The sequence below is a fragment of the Gopherus flavomarginatus genome, chromosome 5 (genome assembly GCF_025201925.1).
Source record: "Gopherus flavomarginatus isolate rGopFla2 chromosome 5, rGopFla2.mat.asm, whole genome shotgun sequence".
Lineage (NCBI taxonomy): Eukaryota > Metazoa > Chordata > Testudines > Testudinidae > Gopherus > Gopherus flavomarginatus.
This window is the reverse complement of record NC_066621.1, coordinates 21,874,596-21,895,725: the sequence shown is the minus strand read 5'-3', so window position 1 is coordinate 21,895,725 and position 21,130 is coordinate 21,874,596. Positions and strand designations below refer to the sequence as shown.

Sequence of the window (21,130 nt, the reverse complement as noted above, 5' to 3'; positions counted from 1 at the left end):
ACTTTTGAAGCAACAGATTGGCTTGGCTGTGCTGAATGCTGATGTGATGGTAGCTCTAGCCCCAGCCAGGCCTTATGGCAAGACCCTGTGAGGACAAGGCCCCCCGCCCAGCAGCCAGCACACAGCTCCTGCCACTCCTAACATGGCTGTCTCAGGCGACCAGAGCGTCTGCCACCTCTAGCTGAATGCCACACTAGACATGGCTGCCCGGCCGCATCCACTTCTCGCGAGATTGCGACGCTGCCGGGGAGGAAGGCGGGGCGAGCGAAGATGGAGCCGGGCGGTGTCGGTGGCTGCGGGGGGCCGGGGCCGCTGATCGTGAACAACAAGCAGCGGGGCGGGCTGCTGCCGACGGGGAAGGGCCGCGAGTTCAACCGCAACCAGCGCAAGGACTCCGAGGTGGGCGCGCGGCCCTGCTCCCTCTCTGGTCCGCCGTGGGGGGGGGGGGTCGGATCGGCTCCGAGTGGAGCTGCCCCCCCCCCCGCCGGTCACTGTGGGCGGGGCGGTTGGGTACCGGCTCCAAATGGAGCAGACCCCTCCCCCTTCTGGGTATAAGTGGGTCTGACCCACCCGCAGGGGAGGGTCTCGGTAGTGGGTGTCTGGGCCTGGGGCCAGCGCCAGCCTGGATCCTGTGTGGGGCGGTCGGTCCCTGCCTAGAGCCCAGCCTCTCAGCGGGCCTGGCCATAGATACACAGGCCCAGCGCCCATCGGTGGGGCGTCTGGGCGCCAGGCCTGCGGGCGGGTTTGTAAGAGGAGCAGGGTGGTCAGTGTTGGCCCGCACCTCGGAGCCACTGCTATGTTTGTGTTGGGGGAGAGGGCACCCAGAGCGGTCCCAGACCCAGATTTCGGGGGACTGACCTCCCTGTGTCGGGGGAGCGGTGCCAGACTCTAAAGGTGACACAGTCCATACCTGGGAGATTGAGCCCCCGTCAGAGTGACTCCTTAAAGCAGTGATTCTCAACTCCCCAGCCGCTTGCGGCCCAACCAGCGCACAGCTGTGCCCTGTGGGACGTGCTCAGGGCCATAGGGGTAGTATATATATATGGTGTGGATGCGGCCCACATAACAACAGAGAGAGCTGCATAGGCAGCCCACAATGATAAATGGGTTCAGACCCACTGCCTTAAAATGAGTAAATGGATGTTGCTGTTTCGTTTGATCCCAGTCCCAAAGGTGAATCTGAAGAAGTGTTTTGTTTTTTTACCCACGAAAGCTTATGCCCAAAGAAATCTGTTAGCTTTTATGGTGCCACTGGACTCCTCATTGTTTTTCCAAAGGTGAAGGTGCGTCCTATCCTCTGCTAGCGATTGGCACAATATTCATGTAAAGCTTAGCCAAGGGCACATATTGATGACTTACGTTGGTTTCTTTTAAAGCTACTGCATCTTGCTGCAGTCTTGATCTTTTTCCAGCCTCGGTAATATTGCCTCTACTCTGTATTTATTTATTTACTTAGTTATTTTTTGTATTCTGTTAGTGCCTAAAGGCAAGGATGAGGATTTGGATTGGGGTAGCATCCCAGATTTTCAGAGTGGTTCACATTTATTCTAAATTGACTAAATCTGAGAGCTCCCTGGTCCAGATTAGCCTGGTCCAATTTTAGGATTAAATAAGCATGTGGATATATAAAATTTTACATAGTGCCTTTCACTTCAAAGGATCTCAGAGTGCTTTCTAGGCTGTATACAAACAGGGGTCACCCACCACTGAAATGCAACTCAATGGAACATGATTTTTCAACAGCACAGAGCAACATTACACAATCGGGTAGGAATAAGAAGTGTTGATGGTTACACCCATTCAAAATACAGAAGGCACTTTAGTAGGTTACTTTGATACTGTTGATGTGCTGGTAAATTTCATATCTGTTAGATTGAAAACACTGTACTGAACTTGCAACAGGATGAATTTTGAAAGTTATGGAAACTGAATTTGTTTTACTGAATAGTGACTGATTAAAACTGTTTTCCTTCTGCCATCAGGGCTATTCTGAATCCCCGGACTTGGAGTTTGAATATGCAGACACAGATAGATGGTCTGCAGAGCTGTCGGGTAAGGAAATTAAACCTAATGGTTAAATTAACTTGTTTTTTGCTCACTGGCCTGTGAAAGAACACGATCAACTTAAAAATAATATATTTTCATATGATTGTTTTTAGCTTAATAACATTTTGTTAAAAACCTATTAGCTTTAATTAACTAGTCATTATTTTTGCCATATACCCTGCTTTTCTTTTTTGTATTTCCCATATTGGACAGCCAGGCTAGTCAGTTTCACTTGACTTGCTTGTCAGTTTCAGCTTTCAGTTCTCATGCTAGTGCAGGGGTAGGCAATCTATGGCACGTGTGCCGAAGGCAGCACGCAAGCTGATTTTCAGTGGCACTCGCACTGCCTGGTTCCTGGCCACCGGTCTGGGGGGCTCTGCATTTTAATTTAATTTTAAATGAAGCTTCTTAAACATTTTAAAAACCTTATTTACTTTATATACAATAATAGTTTAGTTATATATATTATAGACCGGTGGTTCCCAAACTGGGGTTTGTGAACCCCTGGGGGTTCGCAAAATGTTACAGGGGGTTCTCGGGGAAAAATCCCCTAATGGCGGACAGAATTGTTCCTAGGGACCCAGACCCCGGGCAGTACGGGACCAGCAGCCTGGAGGCCCTGGACTTCTAAGAGCTAAGCAGATCAAAGCAAGCATATCTATCACACTGAGGAGATTTAAACTTCAAGACTCCTTATAAGAAATGGAAAGGGAGGTGGATATTTTTTGCTGTTTTTAAAATTAAATAGGCAGCTAGTATTGTTTTTAAAATTATGGAGAAGAACAAGTTTAAGCTTTGTTTGCCTGGCCTGCTCAAGACCTGAAAGCTTGTGTAGGAGGAACTCTTTAAGTTGGCTTCTTAAATACCTTCATGCTGGTTTCACATCTGATACTCCTGATGAAACATGCAGCCTTGTCTTATAACAGGCTTATTGAAAGTGATACAAGCTACAAAAGTGAGATCTTGGAAGAGTGTTGCCGTTTTCATAATGTAATAAAAATACTGTAATGATAAATAATAATAAATAGTGTGTAATAAGCGTGTCATCAAAACAAATTTTATATTTCCAAGAACACTGCTTTTATAATTTATACTCAGGTAAAGGAGAAAATCCCTGGAAATATTCATTTTTAGGAGGGGGTTCTCAAGATTTGACATTTTAGTGAAAGGGGTTCGCGGGTTGTTAAAGTTTGGGAACCACTGTTATAGAAAGAGACCTTCTAAAAATGTTTAAATGTATTACTGGCACGCGAAACCTTAAATTAGATTGAATGAATGAAGACTCGACACACCACTTCTGAAAGGTCTCTGACCCCTGTGCTAGTGGATGTAGTGTTTGGATCCCAAATACTTGAGAAACTTACATCCAGAAAACTCTTTTCATTGGAAATTAGATTTTAAATACCAAAAATAATTTGTTGAATTTCATTTATGTAAAACATTGAACATTTGAGTATATATAAGCCCATTCGTTTTCAGTTTAAACCGATTTTTACTGAAACAATTTCCAGGTTTTACAAAAAGCATTATTCATTTTTTTTCTGATTTTCACCCTACTTTCGTATCGTTCAAATATATAAATAATAACTTGTTTTATTAGGAAAATACAATACATTGCGTGAGATATGTATTATGATAATACATTAGTCTGTGTGTGTATATGCAAAGCTGCCTGTTGAAGTAAGACTATGTGTTAGTCTAGAAGATACACACAATCACACAAACAGGCACAAAAACTCTTAAGTGCGTGCCTATCTGAACCTACTGGTGAATCTCACTCCCATCAGTTACACTTTCAAGCTGTTAGCAGATAGCGGTTTAAAGATTTGGCACGCTAAAGTAGGAAGAAAATGAAAATCTGTATCCGAATACGTTCCGAACACAAGGAAGTATTTGAAAGTTTAAAAAAAAAACCAAACAGGAAAAAAGGATGAAGTTGAGTGTATGCACTGCAAATGGTGATCTACTGAATAGTCTTTTCTGTCCGCCAAAATAAATCCCCAATATTTACCCAGGAAAATTACTAACATTTTTTGCACTGATTTTTCACCTGTTTTGGTTGCTGTGGTAATAAACACTGATAAATTGCCTGGAAAAAAATAAATAAACTAAAAACTGAAAACAAAGGGCCCTACGTGTAGAAAACTTCAGTGATGAGAAATCTTTTTTTTTTTAAAATTAATATAATTAGTATAAGTAGAAAAAACCCATAGCAGCAATTTCCAGGTAACAAGTCAAACCATACAGATTCTAATGATCTGAGAGCCCAATAAACATTAAGTGTGATATGACTGAAGTGATGTCCGTGCTCCTTAGTTTCACAGCTGAGAACTGGTTAGTTTTTGGGAGGTGTTTTCTGGTTGGATGCAGAAATGAAATTGACAACCATCAGACACCAGTAATGCTCTCTTGGCAGAACTGTACAGCTACACAGAGGGTCCGGAGTTCCAGCTGAATCGAAAATGCTTTGAGGAGGATTTTAGGGTCCATGGTAAGAGAACTGTCTTCTCCCTCCCACATCGTACTGTGGCGATGATGTCACCTGTAGAACATAGACAACAGGAGACAGAAGTATTGATGTGCTGCTATCCCTGTGTCAGAGGGAAGGAACCAGATACGTACATTGATTCCTTGTTTACCTTAGCTAGTGTTTGCTGACAAATGTTGTCAGTGTTCAGACACCTTCTAATGCCTCACCTGTGAACTGAAGGGGAAAGAGTAGGTTCCTGTCTGTGGCCTAATCAGCACTTAAGCTATCAAAATGTGCTAGATGGTTAATTGGTGCCGACTCTGGCTGTGCTGTAAGATGTGGAAGTCTCCATTAAGAACAACCATCTCATTTTATGAAGGTTGTCTATACTGACTTCTGCTCACTGCTGATGTGGATTCAAACAGATGAGTCTGATTAATTCTGTCCTGTACTAGAAGGCTTTAGATCAGGGGCGGGCAAACTTTTTTTTTGGCCTGAGGGCCACATCGAGTTTCTGAAATTGTATGGAGGGCTGGTTAGGGGAGGCTGTGCGCCCCAAACAGCCAGGCATGGCCTGGCCCCTGCCCCCTATCCATCCCCCCCTGCTTCTCACCCCTTGATGACCCCCTGGAACCCCTGCCCCATCCAACCCTGCCTGTTCCCTGACGGGACTCCTGCCTCATCCACCCCGCCTTGCGCCCTGACCACCCTCAGAACCCCTGCCTGTCCCCTGCTGCCCAATCCAATCCCTCCTCTCATTCCTGACTGCCCCCCTGGGATCCCTACCCCATCCAACCACCTTCTCCCGGTCCCCAGACTGCCCCTGGAACCCCAGCCCCTGTCTGCCCTCCACCCTCCAACTCCCCTGGGACCTCTGACCCAATTCAACCAGCCTGTTCCCTGCCCTCTGACTGCCTTGCCCCCTATCCACACCCCTGCCACCTGACCACCACTCCGAACTCCCCTGCGCTCTATCCAACCTCCCCTGCTCCCTGCCCCCTTATTAGGGTACCGTTGGCTGGCAGCACTACAGCTGCACCGCCCAGAGCATTGTGCCGGTGGAGCTGAGGCTGCGGGGGTGGGGCTGGGAGCTCAGGGGCCAGGCAGGAGGGTCCAGCCGGCCGGATGTGGCTCGTGGGCCATAGTTTGCTTACCTCTGCTTTAGAGTTCCCTCTGCCTGGCCCCTTGATGGTCAGACATACCTATGCTTTGTCCCATGGCTGTGATAAGTCCCCCATCGAAATTGACAGTCTGGCTCTCTCTTTATGCTGAATGCTCTGAATTTTCCTCTCTGTTTTACATCCAATGAGAGAATTGCAGCTGTAACTGCTTCATAGTTTCATGGCTTTTGGAGAGGGAAGAAATATACATCCCCTTCCAGCTGTGGGGAACAACCTCTCACAAAACTAGCTGTTTGGCTTTTCAGTGCTGGATAAAAAATGGACCGAGCTGGACAACAGCCAGCATCGTACCCATGCCATGCGGCTCCTCGATGGGCTGGAGGTCACTGCCAGGGAGAAGAGGCTCAAGGTGGCCCGAGCCATCCTCTACGTTGCACAAGGTATGTTGCAACGTGAGCAGAAGAATTGGTCCTGTTCCAAAATCCCTATTAACTTATCTGTGTAGAATCTTTATTAAAGGGGCACCCAGGTTAGAAACTGTCTGTTTAATACCAGCTTCCCTCCCCATGTCCCTGGTCACACCTGCAACTGTTAGATCGGAATTAACTTGTTAAGATTGCTGCCATCTTACCTGTTGTGCATTTTGCTCAGCTTGGGCAGCGAATTAATGAGTCATTTTCACCTTTATCTCTAGTTGGGTTCCTGCTTAGGGGCTCGATTCTGAAGTATAAGGGGTGGCCCTGGAGGGTCTGGGGCGAAGGTTGATTTAAGCTGCATAGCTGCAGTCTCCAAAAGAGCCTCTAATAATAAAATAATAATAATTATGTTGTTGAAACCACCTGTAGACGAGTGGACTCACCCCTGTGGCACCTTCTGCTGGTCTTTCAGGGAATTAGCTCTCCCAGCTCCAGAGCACCCTCTGCAGGCCGGTGATCCGCTTGCTGTTGGCTCCTGTGTCCCTCCCAGGACCCCGGTGCCCTTTTATCTGGGGCACTGCCCCCTGGCAGTAACCCCTTTTAGCATCAGGGTCTCCCCTCCCCGGGGAACTCCCACCCACTGTTCCCACCTTGCCTCAGTATAAGGCTACTGCCAGTCATTGTCTAGCCCCAAGCCCTGGGGCAGACTGCAGTATCAGCCTACTCGTCACTGGCAAGGAGGGTTTGGATCTGCTGCCTTGGCCTACCCCTGGGCTGCCCTCTGCAACCCCTAGTACCCTTTAGCCCAATGCTAGGCCGCAGCCTGGGGCTTTCCAGGCTGGAGCTCTCCAGCTCCTCTGCCTCCCCAGCCCTGCTCCACTCAGGTAGCCTGTGTCTAGCTCCCTGCAGCCAGGCCCATCTCCCTCTACAGACAGAGAGAGACTCTGCCTGGGCTCCTGGCTCACTGCCTCTTATAGGGGCCAGCTGGGTCTGATTGGGGCTTGGCCACAGCTGATCCTACTTTCCCCAATCAGCCCAGGCTTCTTGTCCCAGCCTCAACCCTCTCCCAGGGCTGGCTTTAACTCCTTCAGAGCAGGAGCGGGGGACCATCCTGCTACACCGCCAATGCAATGCTGCACTGAGGGCTGCTGTGGCCCAAGTCAAATTAAGAGCAGCTCAGGCTTGCAGCAGCCTCCCTTTGTCTGCCAGTGGAATGCTCCATAGGCCAGAATGGCTGTGGTGCTGAGCACTGTCTCCACTCCCTCTCCTACCCCCCAGGCCTGTCCCCTGTGCTGTGGGCAGCATGGGGCCATGCACCTGAGCCATACAGAGCTGCCACAGCGAGGGGAATTCTCCCTCTGGCAGTTGTCCATTTTACACTCCCTATATCAGATCAGCGCGTATGGGCCGGGGCCTGGGCCAAAATCTGGCCCCGGGTTCTCCTGCACTAGCTCAGTGTGGCAAAGTTTGGGTTGCAAATGCTTCAGGGGAAATCTTTAAATCCAAATGGATCATTGTAACTGAAAAATATTTCTCTTAAATACTTTTGTCCAACGTCTAACCCAGTAGATGGGGCACCAGAATGGGAGTTGAGTGATCTGGATTCTTTGCCCAGCTCAGCCACTAATTTCATTTTTTCCCTGAGACTTGGAGCAAACCCCTCCCCTTCTCCGTGCCTGTCTTCCTGTCTGTAATCTGTGGATCGGATTCCCGTGGGCTCTCTGAGGCTTGCTTGGATGTCTGTGAAGTGCACTGAGGTTCTTGATGGAAAGGTGATCCAGTAATAACGTTATTACAGGCACCTTTGGAGAGTGCAGCTCCGAGGCTGAAGTTCAAGCCTGGATGCGATATAACATTTTCTTGCTACTAGAAGTTGGTACCTTCAATGCTTTGGTGGAGCTTCTGAACATGGAGATTGAGTGAGTACCATGGGGCTGGGGATATGAAAAGCTGTGCCCGAAGAGTTTTGATAACCTGTGCGTGAACTGCTCCTCCTGGATCTTTTTCCAGTTTGTGAAAGATGCTCACTTCCCAGCAGCTCTCTGCTCCCAATCAAGTTTCTGTTGGAGTCAGCAGGAAGGCTCCTGTTGACTTCAGGGGGGATCGGATTGAGCTCTGTCTCCAAGGACCAGGGGCCATGTAGGCAGTAGTAAGTTTTGCAAGTTTCAGAGTGCTTCATATGAGTCCTGGAGATACTGCCTCTAGGTCAGTCCTTGGTCTCTGTATTCAGGCTACCTGACTGTGGGAATGGATTTTGGCTACTAGGAGCTGAATTTCTCCCCCACCCCGCTAACCAGTGGTTAATTGGTGGCAGCTGGGCTTGATTTGAACTGGAGATCTCTCCTGTGTGCTGTCCAGAACACTTTTATTCTGCAATGGGAAATGGGGCAGAGAGGTATACACGTGGTCAGACACCCATTCTAGAGAGAATGGTTCTTCCCGGGTTTAGTCCATTTAGCTAGCAAGCGTGTTAGACGTGGCACAGCTTTAGGTCTGCCCTGAGTGTAGACTGCTAGTGCATTGTTGATGGGCACCTGGGGGGAGAATCCACTAAGGATGAAGCCCTTTCACATCGGCAGTGGTCTCTAGAGTGGAGACCTTTGCACTTGAGGGAGGGGTTTCCGAGGGCAGGCCTGGGAGCCAGGAAGTCCTGAATGCCAATCCTGGCTCTGGCACTGACTCCCTTTGAGGCCTAGGGCAAATCACTGCATTGCTGTGTCTGTTTTCCCATCTGAGAAATGGGGCTAAGTTGTGGGGGTAAGGGGAAGGTTTAGTGAGATGTTTAAGAAGCACTGCTGCAGCAAATATTGAATGTGATTTAGTTTCCCCTAGGAGAGAGTCGTATCCTTTCTCTGGGCCTCTGATTAATCGAGGCTAACTTCCTCAGACATGAGGGACTCTGCACCTGCTCCCTGTGTTGCCAGATTGATTAGGAGGCTTCCAGTGTTTTAACATCAGTAGATTCTAGTCATGCCAGATCCCAGTGGCAGTGATCAGCTCTCCTGTGTGCTTTAATTGGTTTATGGTGGTGTTAAGCCATCCAAGCTGTGTTTTCCCAGAGGGAGAGGTGGGCAGCCTGATCTGAGGGTCTGAGTCTCTTTCCTCCCGCAGTAACAGTGCCGCCTGCAGCAGTGCCGTGAGGAAGCCCGCCATCTCCCTGGCCGACAGCACGGATCTGAGGTGAGTAAATAATGGGGAGAGGCTGCTGAATGTTAGGCTTCAGGGTCTAAGCTGAATGCCTGGGGGTTCAGAAAGGAGCTTTGGCAGGTGCATTATGGGATTTGTTTCCTTCCTTTGAGAGGCAGTGTGGTCCAGCAGAGAGGGCTAGAAATCAGGAGATCGGGCGCTATTTCCAGAATGTTGACTCATTGTGGTCTCTTTGTGCCTCATTTACCCCACCTATAAAATGGGTCTAATGACACCCACCTTTGTTAAAGTGTGTTGAGCTCTTGGCTTGAAAAGCACTGTAGATGTGCTCAGCTCATTAGCATCTCTGCAAGATCAAGTACAGGCTGCTCCTGGAGGCAGGATACTGGACTGATGGACCAGTAGGGTTTACCATACAGGATCAGATTGTCTCCTAATCCATGTACACAGTGAATATTTCTACTGGGTCAAAAGACGGGGGCCAAGGGGTGAGGAGTGGAGCACACTCTCTCAGCCTTTTCAGTTTGGTGACCCCTTATCTGAAGTTAGAAATTTTCACGACTCTCTTTTATTTACTAAGAGTAAAAAGTGTATCAATGATGCCAATGCAGAGCCTAGATAATTGGTTAGTTTGTGTGTTACCAGAGAGGGAATCCTTGACCTGTTCTCTGCCTGTGGCACACAATAGTTTCATCTTCTGAGGGCTGTAATGCTTTGGTCTAATTCTTGTTGTTGGCTTGGTGCGGGGCTGACTGGGGGATGTTCAGTGGCCTGTAATATACAGTTGGACAGACTGACCATCTAGGGGACCCTTCTGGTCGTAAACTCTGTGACCTTGAAGGACCCTGGGTGGGGAGGGGAAGAAGGTTTCTTTGCTTTAGATTGTAATAAAATGTTCAACATCTCGTGATTTCTCTCCACCCCCAGAGGCCATGACCTGCCAGTTGGGTAACACTCCTCCAGAGGGTTTCTTACCCTCAACTCCGGTATCTAGCTCTAGTCCCCTTGAGTCTGATCTGTTCCTCGTGCAGGAGTGGACAAATGGGAGCAGAACATGACTGCCTTTCTAAGTGTTGTTGGAGCCAGCAGATCATAGGCAGCTCCTCTGAGACCTGCTCCCCTCTCAGTCATCCCATGGTCCTGTCTGACTCTCTGCGGTTTGCAGGGTGTTGCTGAACATCATGTACCTGATCATAGAGACTGTCCGGCAGGAAGCTGAGGGAGACAAGGTTGAATGGAAGACGATGAGGCAGACTTTCCGAGCAGAGCTAGGTAGGAGCCTCCCTTGGGATGTCCCGAGTGTGTAATGGTGGGGTGGGTAGGTTACAGCAGTGTTCTCTGCAAGGTGATGAGCTGGGGCCTGGAATCTCTGTAGTGGTTCGAATCTGGCCCATTTGGTAGTGACCAGCAGTCCTCCTCTTACAGCAGTTCAGTGGCCTGTGTGGAGTGAATTACTGGGTCCCATTCCAATTCCCAGGCAACATGGGCCCATTCTGCAGAATCCATTCCCAACGCTCTTCTTGTCTTGGCAAATCAGCCAAAACCTGAATGGGCCATGGAGACAGGATTCTTTTGCTATCAGTGGAGGATTCCTGTGGGGCAGGGCTAAGCCACATCAGAGGGGGCAGAGCCAGCATTCCCATTGCTTGTGCTGTATCTCTGCTGTGGAGTCTGGTCTTGGGGGCTATTCTTGCCCAACATCACAGTTATTCGTAAGCAAATACGGGTAGGTCCTGGGCTTCAGAAGGAAGGAGAGGAGTTGGCTGGAGAGAGGATGAGGGCGGGGTGAGCAGGTAGGAGATGGGATAGTGAGGTTAAGAACATGCTGGAGCTCTGCCCTGAGAGGGAGGTGGTGATGGGAGGGTAGGCAGCTCCTCAGGCGCGCATGGCTGTCATCGGTGTGTTTACTTCTAGGGGCCCCGCTGTATAACAACGAGCCGTTTTCCGTTATGCTCTTCGGAATGGTGACCAAATTCTGCAGTGGCCACGCCCCACACTTCCCTATGAAGAAGGTGCTGCTGCTGCTCTGGAAAACTGTGCTGGTAAGAATCCCCTGGTGTGAGCAGGGGAGTTAGAACAAGTTTTCTAAAGCCATCATCCAAGTGATTCTTTCCTTGGCATCCAATCTGGGGCCGACTTGGCTGGAAGCAAGTGATAGGGGCACTGACTGTCTTGTCCTCTGCTGAACTCGCTATATCCGCCCTGAGACGCAGTTGAGTAATTGTAAACAGGGGATCGTGGTGGAGCAGGTGTTTCCAGTGAGCTCTTGCAGGGATCAGTTCTGGCCCTTCGCTATTTCACACTTTTAGCCATGACCTGGATGGAAACAGAAAATCATCACTGATAGTTTGCAAGTGACACACAAATTAAGGGAATGGTCAAGAATGAAGAGAACAGGTCACCTGATTCCGAGCGATCGAGATCGCTTGGTCAGCTGGGCGTTATCAAACGATGCATTTGAATACAGCTAAATGTAACTGTATTCCTTTAGAAACAAAGAACATAGGTTATACTGACAGGCTGGGGGACTCTGTCCCAGAAAGCAGCGATCCTGAGAGAGACTGGCGGTTGTGATGGACAATGATCTAAACATGAGCACTGGTGCATAAATAGGAATCTCCAGTAGGAGCAGAAAGATTATTTGACCTCTCTTTGTGATCTCTGGGATCTGGGTATTTGACACTGATGCAACTACTGCTGAAATACTGTGTCCAGTTCTGGCACCTACCATTCAGTCAGGATGTGGCTAAATTGCAGAGGGTGCAGAGAAGAACCACAAGAATGATGAAAGGATTAGAAAACCTGCCTTCTAGTGAGAGACTCAAGGACCTCAATCTAGCTTAACAAAGAGAAGGTTAATTGGTGACTTTGACAGTCCATAAGAACCTGGGGAACAAAGATTTAATATTGGAGTATTTGATCTACCAGAGAAAGGTCTACTAGGATCCAATGGCTGGAAATTGAAGTTAGACAAATTCAGACTGAAAATAAGGCATACATCTTTAATGGTGAGAGTAATTAACCATTGGAACAAGTGTGTAACAGCTCTGCTCATGGTCAGGGTCATGGCCCTGTACCATCCTGGCAATAAGGAACTGTTTGATAACTGGCTAGACACAAACAGTAGGTGAGATCAACACGGTGTCAGTCTGTAATGTAGACAGTCCCCAGTGCAGGTTGTGGCTTGGAGCCAGTGAAATTCCACTATCCGTTTACAAGGAGCTATTGACAGGGTCGGTTTTCTGTTAAAATTCCCCCTCCCTGTGTTGCTAAACACATTGCCAGCTGTCAAAGCTGAAAGCACCTTCCATGTCTGAATAACAAGCGTTATGCTGACTTCCTGGAGCCTTTAACTCCCAGCTGCCCTTGTGCTGAATACTGCGAGGTTCCTGTAGCACATCCTCCATTCCTTCAGAGGAGGTAGAATGGTAGGACCCTGGGGCAGTATCCCATTGCGCTTTTCACAGTCGGAGTGCTTCATAGAGATCCTCTCACTCTGTGATGAGGCCTGTCACCAGTGTTATCACCCTGTTTAATATGGAAGGCCTGCGGCGCCAAGAGTTTTGGATGCTCAGGGTCATAGAGGAGAGATAGTGGGAGCAGTGGGATTAGAGCTTCTGGTGACCAGCTCTGTGCTCCCACCTCTAGACCATACCCCTCTTTCCTGAATGACCTCTTGACCAAAGGAAAGTACGCCCTTCACTTCGCTAGATCTGTGATGTCCTATAGCTAAAACCCCAGCGGTGCCTTTCTTGACCATTGGCTTTTCAGCTGTCTTCAGACTGAGCAGTCCAGTGTCTGTCATAGATAGACTCTAAATAACAGACCCCATACGTAAGGTTTATGGACAGAACTCTGTCTCGGGGATCTGTTCATATGGACTTTGTCAGGTGGTGTGTGGTGCTTGGAGCTCTGAGTGAACGAACCTCGTATGCTGTGTGTCCAGCGAGTGCTTGTCCATGCAATCGCCTCTCAATCACAATCCCGGGTGTCTTGGGGGGGTCTGTTGCAGTGCACTCTGGGAGGCTTTGAGGAGCTCCAAGCCATGAAGGCCGAGAAACGGGAGATACTGGGCCTCCCGCCGCTTCCAGAGGACAGCATCAAAGTGATCCGCAACATGAGGGCTGCGTCCCCGCCGGCGTCGGCCTCCGACCTGATTGAACAGCAGCAGAAACGGGGCCGGCGGGAACACAAGGTGAGGCCGAGTCTGGGCAAAGATTGCGGGGGTCGCGGAGGGAACGCCATCATGGGGATAGTGAAATTAATAAGGGTAACACAGGGCAGCCAGCTTCTTGCTCTAGACATGCTGGGGAGTCAGGTGTGATCTTGAGGTGACTTGCACCCCAGAGTTACTGTCTCCCCATGTCAATCTGACATTCACCTCCTCCCCACTCAGCCGCCTTCTCCCTTGGTTCCAGGCTCTGATTAAGCAAGACAACCTCGATGCCTTCAACGAGCGGGACCCTTACAAAGCTGACGACTCCCGTGAGGAAGAGGAGGAGAATGACGATGACAACAGCCTTGAGGGGGAGACATTTCCCCTGGAACGAGATGAGGTGATGCCTCCACCCATCCAGCACCCTCCAACTGACCGACTCACCTGCCCAAAGGGGCTGCCCTGGGCTCCCAAGGTCAGGTGAGTTGTCTCCTCTGGACCACTAGGAATGACCTCGTGCCAGGTCCCTGGCAGCGTTCTGCCATTGGCTTGTATAATGAATGCTGAGTGATGATGGTTAAAGTGTAAGACAGTTTTCCGCTCCCCTGATGGATAAAGACGAGACCCTCTAGAAACTGTCCAGCAGTGGGGCTATCAAGATGAACCACCACAGTGTTATGAGCCTCCAGGGTGGTGGCAATGTCTTGGAGCAACGATGAGTTATCATATTCCACACTGGAGCTCTCCTAGAGGGTGGGGATCCTCCTGAGGTGGGACTTTGGAGTGGAGGCGGGAGCTCTCCTCTCTCTGAATCTCACTTGACCCAGGAGAGCTCTGTTGGGCTGATTTGTTCTTTCTGATGGTAATTACACGGGTACTCTCCAGTAGTGGAAGGCGTGGGCCTGACTGCATGGTAAGTGGTCTCCTCCTTCCCGCAGAGAGAAGGACATCGAGATGTTCCTGGAATCCAGCCGCAGCAAGTTCATCGGTTACACGCTGGGGAGGTGAGTTAAAGCAGAACTCGGGGGCCTGGGCAGAGCCAGTTTGTGGGTCATCCCATTTCGGCCTCACGTGCTGACGCGCTGGCAAGGTGACAGCAAATGGGCAAGCCCCCTCCAGGCTGCTCTCCGCCTTCTAGGAGAAATGGATCCTCTCCTTGCTGACCAGGAGGAGGGGGCGTTTTCAGCCTCTGTGTCAGTCTGGCTTTTTCCTCTCTCTAGTGACACGAACACGGTAGTGGGGCTGCCCAGACCCATCCACGAGAGCATCCGAACCCTGAAACTGGTGAGTGCCCCCCTCACGGTCTCCCCTCAACACTGCCTGTGTGGGGGGGTGCCTCTAACCTCTCCCACCAGGTGAGGGACAGCTGTACCTTTCACCCTCCCAGACTGTGCAACCCGTCCCGGTGCAAGGTGTCCAGCCTGCCCTCTCGCCTGTTCTCCCAGGGCTGCCCTCTTCTCCCCTGCAAAGTTCCCTTGTCTGCCCTAGGTCTCCCGAACTAGGTCAGCCCCTTCCGCTGGTGTGAGGACCATCCAGACTCTGGGCCACTCTCTGAGTGGTGATCAGAGGAGGGTTACCACAAAGGTCCATTCGCTTTCCTGTTGGAATTAACCCCTTGTGAGCAGGTAGCAAGCAACATAACAGTCAGGTGGACAGAACATGTAATAGTCATAAAATGTTACAGGCACCGGCCTTCACAAGCCTGTCTGTGGCTTCCCCTCTGGGTGGGCTGCAGCTGGTGGCGTTTGCGCTGTCAGCGAAGGGACTGGGGGAATCTCCCTGCGCTGCTGGCTGGTGGCATTAACCTCCCCTGCTCTGTCTCTGCGCAGCACAAGTACACGTCGATTGCGGAGGTTCAGGTTCAGATGGAAGAGGAGTACCTGCGCTCCCCGCTCTCCGGGGTGAGTGCCACAAGGGTGATCCCCCCTCTGGAGAGTCCGCACGGTGCAGGGAGGCAGATCCATAAAGTGACTCTTTGGGGAGTACGAAGAGGAGGAGGCCAGGGGGCTGGCTGTGGGGCCTGCAGAGTTGCTTATTGGGGTTTCTTTGGGTAGGTTCCTGTCCTCAGGGACCCTGCCAATCCTGTATCCCCTGAGGAGGTGACTGCATGCAGGAGCCTGTCACTGTGTGCATTCAGTTAGCCAGAGAGGTTTGCACAAGGGAAACCTGTGGGGGGAGGTTCCTCCCCACTCACGAGCTCTGATCCCTGTGTGGCAGCCTACTGTGTGACTGCTAGGCTGTCCCTTGGGGGAGGGGAGGGCTGTGCCCGTGTCCTGGGAGGCTGCATTGTGCTCGTGTCTGGTTCTGCAAAGTCACGAACCAGGCAGGCCCCTGCATCCCAATCCAAACTGGCCACCTTCTGAGGGCTGGAGATGTTCTCAGAGTGTGGTTCTCTCATCTCCTTACTAGGGGGAAGAGGAAGTGGAGCAAGTTCCTACGGAAACTCTGTACCAGGGCCTCCTTCCCAGCCTGCCCCAGTACATGGTGAGTTGTGGCCACACTACAGATCCTATGCCGAGCCCTGTCCTTTCCCACTCCCCCTGCTTGACCAGTACAGCTGGACTCTCCTCTCCAAACTTACACTGGGGTGGGCCTGTTCCCATGATCTCAGTCCCTTTCCACTGGTATGTGCCAAGTCATACCGGATCATTCCTTTCCCTGTCCGTTGGCGTGTGCTTGATTGTACTCCCTGCTGCTTCAGACCCATCTCCTAATAAGTGCCTGATTGCCCCTGCTTGTGAGTATGTCCCCAGTCACATGACTTCCACCCACCACTGCCCGTTGGTATGTGCCCCCTCTTTGCTCATTGGCACATGCCTGGTGACATCCTCTTTCCCCACCGCGTACTGAATTGACGGCCGTTAAGCTCCTCGGCATCTGTGCCCACAGCCCTGTTCTCTGCCCTCAGAGGCCCTTCCTGCCCTCACCCAGCTCTCGGATGCCCTCCACAGATTGCCTTGCTGAAGATCCTGCTGGCCGCAGCCCCCACCTCCAAAGCCAAGACGGATTCCATTAACATCCTTGCAGACGTCTTGCCAGAGGAGATGCCGTGAGTGTCCTTCTCTGGTGGCCTGGAGAAGCCCACGGCAGGGTGAATGGGGGGTGAGAGAACAGGGGTAACTAGTTCTCTGGTAGGTAGAAGGCCCCTCCTGGCTTTGCATGGCAGCGCTTTAAGGCCTGGCTGGTTGTGCTGGAGCTGGGGAGTTTTAGCCAGCACCCAGACTGCGGCAGGTGACTCAGTTTCCTGTGCTGAGAGCAAGTCTGAACTCTGAGCTGGGACATGGTCTGAAGCTAGACTCCCTGGATTTTGTCGGATCTCATGCTAAGCAGAGTTAGGCCTGACCCTCACTTGGAGGGGAGATCTTTGGCTCACACCCAATATTGTGTAGGTAGCAGCGCTGGTGACTGTAGGAGGCGCCCTCCCTCTGAGTCAGGACTTGCAGCGCTGGGGGCACTGCTAGCAGAGGTACTCTCTTTCTGCTGAGATGTTGAGCTTGGTACAGATTCCAGGGCATGTTAGCCCAGTGTCCTGGCCCAATTCCAATTGGTGTGTCAGGCTAAATTGTGGTTTCAATCCGATACGGGATTTGGCCTCCCTTGAACTGTTGTGGAACAGTCCCATGTTCTGTTAGCCACTGCTACCATCCATCCCAGAGATGGCCGCATTTCAGCGGTGGGATGGAGTGGCTACAAACTAGGCACAGGGATCAGTTTGTTGACTGGCCATCTTGGGATCTTTGGGGTGAAATGTATCCTGGAAACCTTATTTGTTAATTAAAGGTAGCATGAGAGTTTGGAGATGCAGGAAAGGCCTTCAGGGCTCAGCGGGGTGATGGCTGTGGAGAGGGAGAGAAGGGGCAAGAGGCCGTGAGCTGTACTCCCTTGGTAGGCTTGTGGCCTGGCTGTCTCTGGCCATCCCCTCTTCTGTGGATCGGTTACCCCTGCCCTGAGACAAGGGGCTGAGATTGGGGCTTTGTCCTCCAGGACCACGGTGCTGCAGAGCATGAAGCTGGGCGTGGACGTGAACCGGCACAAAGAGATCATTGTCAAGGCCATTTCTGCCGTGCTGCTGCTGCTGCTCAAACACTTCAAGCTGAATCATGTTTATCAGGTAAACCTGGGCGGGGACTCACCCCCCTCTCCCCCCGCACACAGGTGCAGCTCACTAGGGGAGCATGCAGCACCGGGGGGCGCTGAGGTCTGCTTGCTTACCTGGCTCCCGTATCTTTGCTCTTAGTTTGAGTACATGGCCCAGCACCTGGTATTTGCCAACTGCATCCCACTCATCCTGAAATTCTTCAATCAGAACATCATGTCCTACATCACTGCCAAGAACAGGTAATGGGGGGCCCAGGATTTGCTGAACCACCAGGCCCTTCGCTGACCATGCATCTGCCATGGGGTGGGATCACTGCACAGTGGGGTGCCCCTACCATCACTAATCCTGCAACAAGCTACCTTGAGGGCCCCCATCCCTGGCCCTGCAGTGGGGTACCCAAGCACCTTGTGGGGTGCCTGATGGGGTCCCTCACATCACTGATCGTGTCACGGGGTATCTGGTGGGGGGCCCCCCCTCCGGTCACTGGCCCTGCATGAGGTACCTGGTGGGGGCTCCCCGTCACTGGCCCAGTGTGAGGTACTGAGTGGGTTGTGGGGTGCCTTGAGGGCCCCCAACACTGCACCCACAGTGGAGTACCCAGCGCCTGCTCCCCCTCCCCAAGCACTGCTCCTGTCGTGGGGCCCGTAGGAAGGGAGCTGTTCTCGAATCTTTCCCGTCAGGCTCCTTCCACGCTGCCTGAATCCCCAGCAACATCCCCCTTCGGTTGTGGCCCAGGCAGCAGGACTCATTCTCAGTAAATGGACATTGTCAGCTATCCCCAGCATGGGATCCTTCAGGAATCTGCCCCGGGGGGTGCAGGGGACTCCACAGAGATCTCCCCACACAAGGCTGGGGCTGTGCATTGGCAAACAGGAGAGGCTGAGGTCCTCTCTTCTCCTTCCAGCATCTCGGTCTTGGATTACCCTTACTGCGTGGTGCATGAGCTCCCGGAGCTGACGGCAGAGAGTCTGGTGAGCTCAGCCCTCCACAGTGCCCCGCACGCTGCCCACGGGCCTGCCTCCCTCCTGCTGTCTTGTCCTTTCCCTGCTGGGGCCAGAGCAGAGGGGGGCTGTAGGGGAAATGAGGCGAGCTCTCTGCAGCACCGGGAGGCCTAGCAGGTGGGAGCAAGCCTGTAAACACCCAGCAGACCCACTCCTACTCTGGGGCAGGCTGCTGCTGCTCAGAGGGCTGGGGCAGTGCTGGGCTCAGTGCCTTGCTATGACAGCCCAGGCTTTCCGGAAATCAGCTCCTTGCACATGTGACTGAGCTCCAGGTAGCGATGGGGGGGCTGGGTGGGAAGGGACTCCTGGCCTTCAGGTTGGCCCTGTATAGCATGAGCCTCCTCCCACAGGCAGCCCTGCCCATCCCTGTGTGGCACACCCCCAAGCTGGCTGCTCACCTTCCCACCCGGCTCTCATCTCCCTGCAGGAAGCTGGGGATAACAATCAGTTTTGCTGGCGGAACCTGTTCTCCTGTATAAACCTCCTGAGGATACTGAACAAGCTGACGAAGTGGAAACACTCCAGGACCATGGTGAGTAGGAGCCCATTGGGCATGGGGATCATGAGGTACAGAGACCTGGGAGTGGGTGGGGGCTGCATAAGGCTCTATATGGCCCTAAAAGTCTCCGAGTGTGGGCTGAGTCTTTGATCTAGCCCTTGTCCTGGTGCCAGGGAGGGGTGTGGATGGGCTCGGTGTACATGTGCCTGGCACAGCATTACGCACTGTGGATGCCGAGGGAGTGGATGCCCCGTGGCGCGGTGTGACCGGTGTGCTTCCTAGATGCTGGTGGTGTTCAAGTCGGCTCCCATCCTGAAACGAGCCCTGAAGGTGAAGCAAGCCATGATGCAGCTCTATGTCCTGAAGCTGCTCAAGGTGCAGACCAAGTACCTGGGGCGGCAGTGGAGGAAAAGCAACATGAAGACCATGTCTGCGATCTACCAGAAAGTGCGGCACCGGCTCAACGATGACTGGGCCTATGGAAATGGTACCACCCCACCCCTTGCCCGTGGCCTCTCACGTGCCTGCTTCATCGGGGTTGGGTTGAGCCCCGTGGGAGTGCTTATCCCAGGGGATATCCGCTCACTTTGCCCAATAGCAGACCAGGCTGGCGCCTGGCCAGGAGCCCAAAGGGCATCGCTAATTGGCATAAAACGTAACAGGTCTTTAATATACCAGATGGAGGCGAAGCATTGCATGCTGGGACCTGTAGTCTCCAGAAGGCCGTCCCTCCGTATTACAGGTGAGGGCAGCTGCTTGGACAAAGATGGAGCATTGCATGCTGGAAGAATGGCATGGGTGGGTGAAGATGGAGCACTGCAGGCTTCATCTCCACCCTAAAGACATGGGCAGCAGCATTCAACCTAGCAGCTGTGGTTACACTGCTCCCGTTTATATCCATCTGCTATCAGGAACTGGCAGCTGTAGGAACTCGCTCCCCAGGGCAGCTGTACCAACCTCCCATTATGGGGAGGTGGTATCCCAACTGCTATATCCGAGCAGCTCAGTGCAGTGCAGTGCAGTTAGCCTAATATCCCGTCTCTTGGCAAAAGCCATAAAGCACCTGACTGCCCAGTGCCCTCCCTGACTCCCACTGGTGACAGCTCAAGCCCTGAAGCCTGGGCATTAGGAGCCCCGGTCGTGGGGCTCCTAATCAAAGGGGCTTTTCCTCTTTGACACTCCTGGGCAGGGACAGCTGCCTGTCCAAGGAAAGAGAGCGTAGGCAAGGTATGACCAGGAGACCACCTTCCCCAAGCTATATGGGCCTAATGTCCTCCTGCTTCTGCCCTAGATCTGGATGCGCGCCCCTGGGACTTCCAAGCGGAGGAGTGTGCCCTGCGAGCCAGCATCGAGCGCTTCAACTCCCGGCGCTATGACCGGGCGCACAGCAATCCTGACTTCCTGCCAGTGGATAACTGTTTACAGAGCGTGCTGGGCCAGAGGGTGGAGCTGCCAGAGGATTTCCAGATGAACTATGATCTGTGGCTAGAAAGGGAAGTCTTCTCCAGACCTATCTCCTGGGAAGAACTGCTGCAATAACGTGGTGTGACAGTAGGGGGCCCTGCAGAGACTCAGAACTAACATGCCAAAGGGGTGGTGTCAAGAGTGGCTGAGCTCCTCTTCCCTAAAGGCATGTTCCAGGTGTGGCTTATGCTGCCTGGAACAGCTGTTCCTCCTGGCTTCATCCCACCTGCTCAAGGACACAGCAGCACCAGTCACGGGTGTTTGCGGGGACCCGACAGCTGCTGCGGTTCCTGGGTTGCTTGGCTTCCACGCTGTTCAGTGAGGGGTCTGCGGGGAGGACAGATCCCCCTCCATCATCTCCAAGACACTAGAGTCCAATCCCATCCGAGGGAAGCATGTTCCTTGGCCCCGCTACTTGGCTCAGACAGGGCTTTACGCTCTGCCTCAGTGCTGGGGGTTGGATGTGGCCGCCAGTTCTGGTCCCAAACCAGTCACTCCTGCTCACTGAGCATGGTGCTCTGTCCCGCTCTAGTGGTGGCTGAGCCTGCTACAGCTTTGGCCAACTCACCTGGGGTCTCCACTCAGGCTGCAGAGGCTCCTGCTTTTAGAACTGGAAGTCCCGGGTTCAGTCCTCATGTTGGATGACTCACCCAGGGACATGGCATCACTCTAGCCACCTGCCTTTTCCTACCCTCCTTCCCTGGCCAGAGG

The 21,130-nt window shown here is 52.0% G+C and overlaps 1 protein-coding gene across 1 annotated transcript; it reads left to right on the top strand.

The window, feature by feature from the left end:
* Positions 1 to 238: 238 nt before the first annotated feature.
* STRIP1 (striatin interacting protein 1) lies at positions 239 to 20,635 on the top strand. Its single transcript, XM_050956144.1, has 21 exons — positions 239 to 399; positions 1,983 to 2,052; positions 4,463 to 4,537; positions 5,943 to 6,077; positions 7,852 to 7,972; positions 9,165 to 9,233; positions 10,366 to 10,472; positions 11,115 to 11,242; positions 13,213 to 13,395; positions 13,619 to 13,836; positions 14,295 to 14,360; positions 14,577 to 14,640; positions 15,186 to 15,257; positions 15,766 to 15,840; positions 16,308 to 16,405; positions 17,341 to 17,467; positions 17,594 to 17,694; positions 18,360 to 18,426; positions 18,884 to 18,988; positions 19,238 to 19,442; positions 20,247 to 20,635. Exons 1-21 carry the CDS (start codon positions 271 to 273, stop codon positions 20,492 to 20,494), a joined length of 2,463 nt encoding a protein of 820 aa, XP_050812101.1. The 5' UTR covers positions 239 to 270; the 3' UTR covers positions 20,495 to 20,635.
* The last annotated feature ends 495 nt before the right edge of the window (positions 20,636 to 21,130 follow it).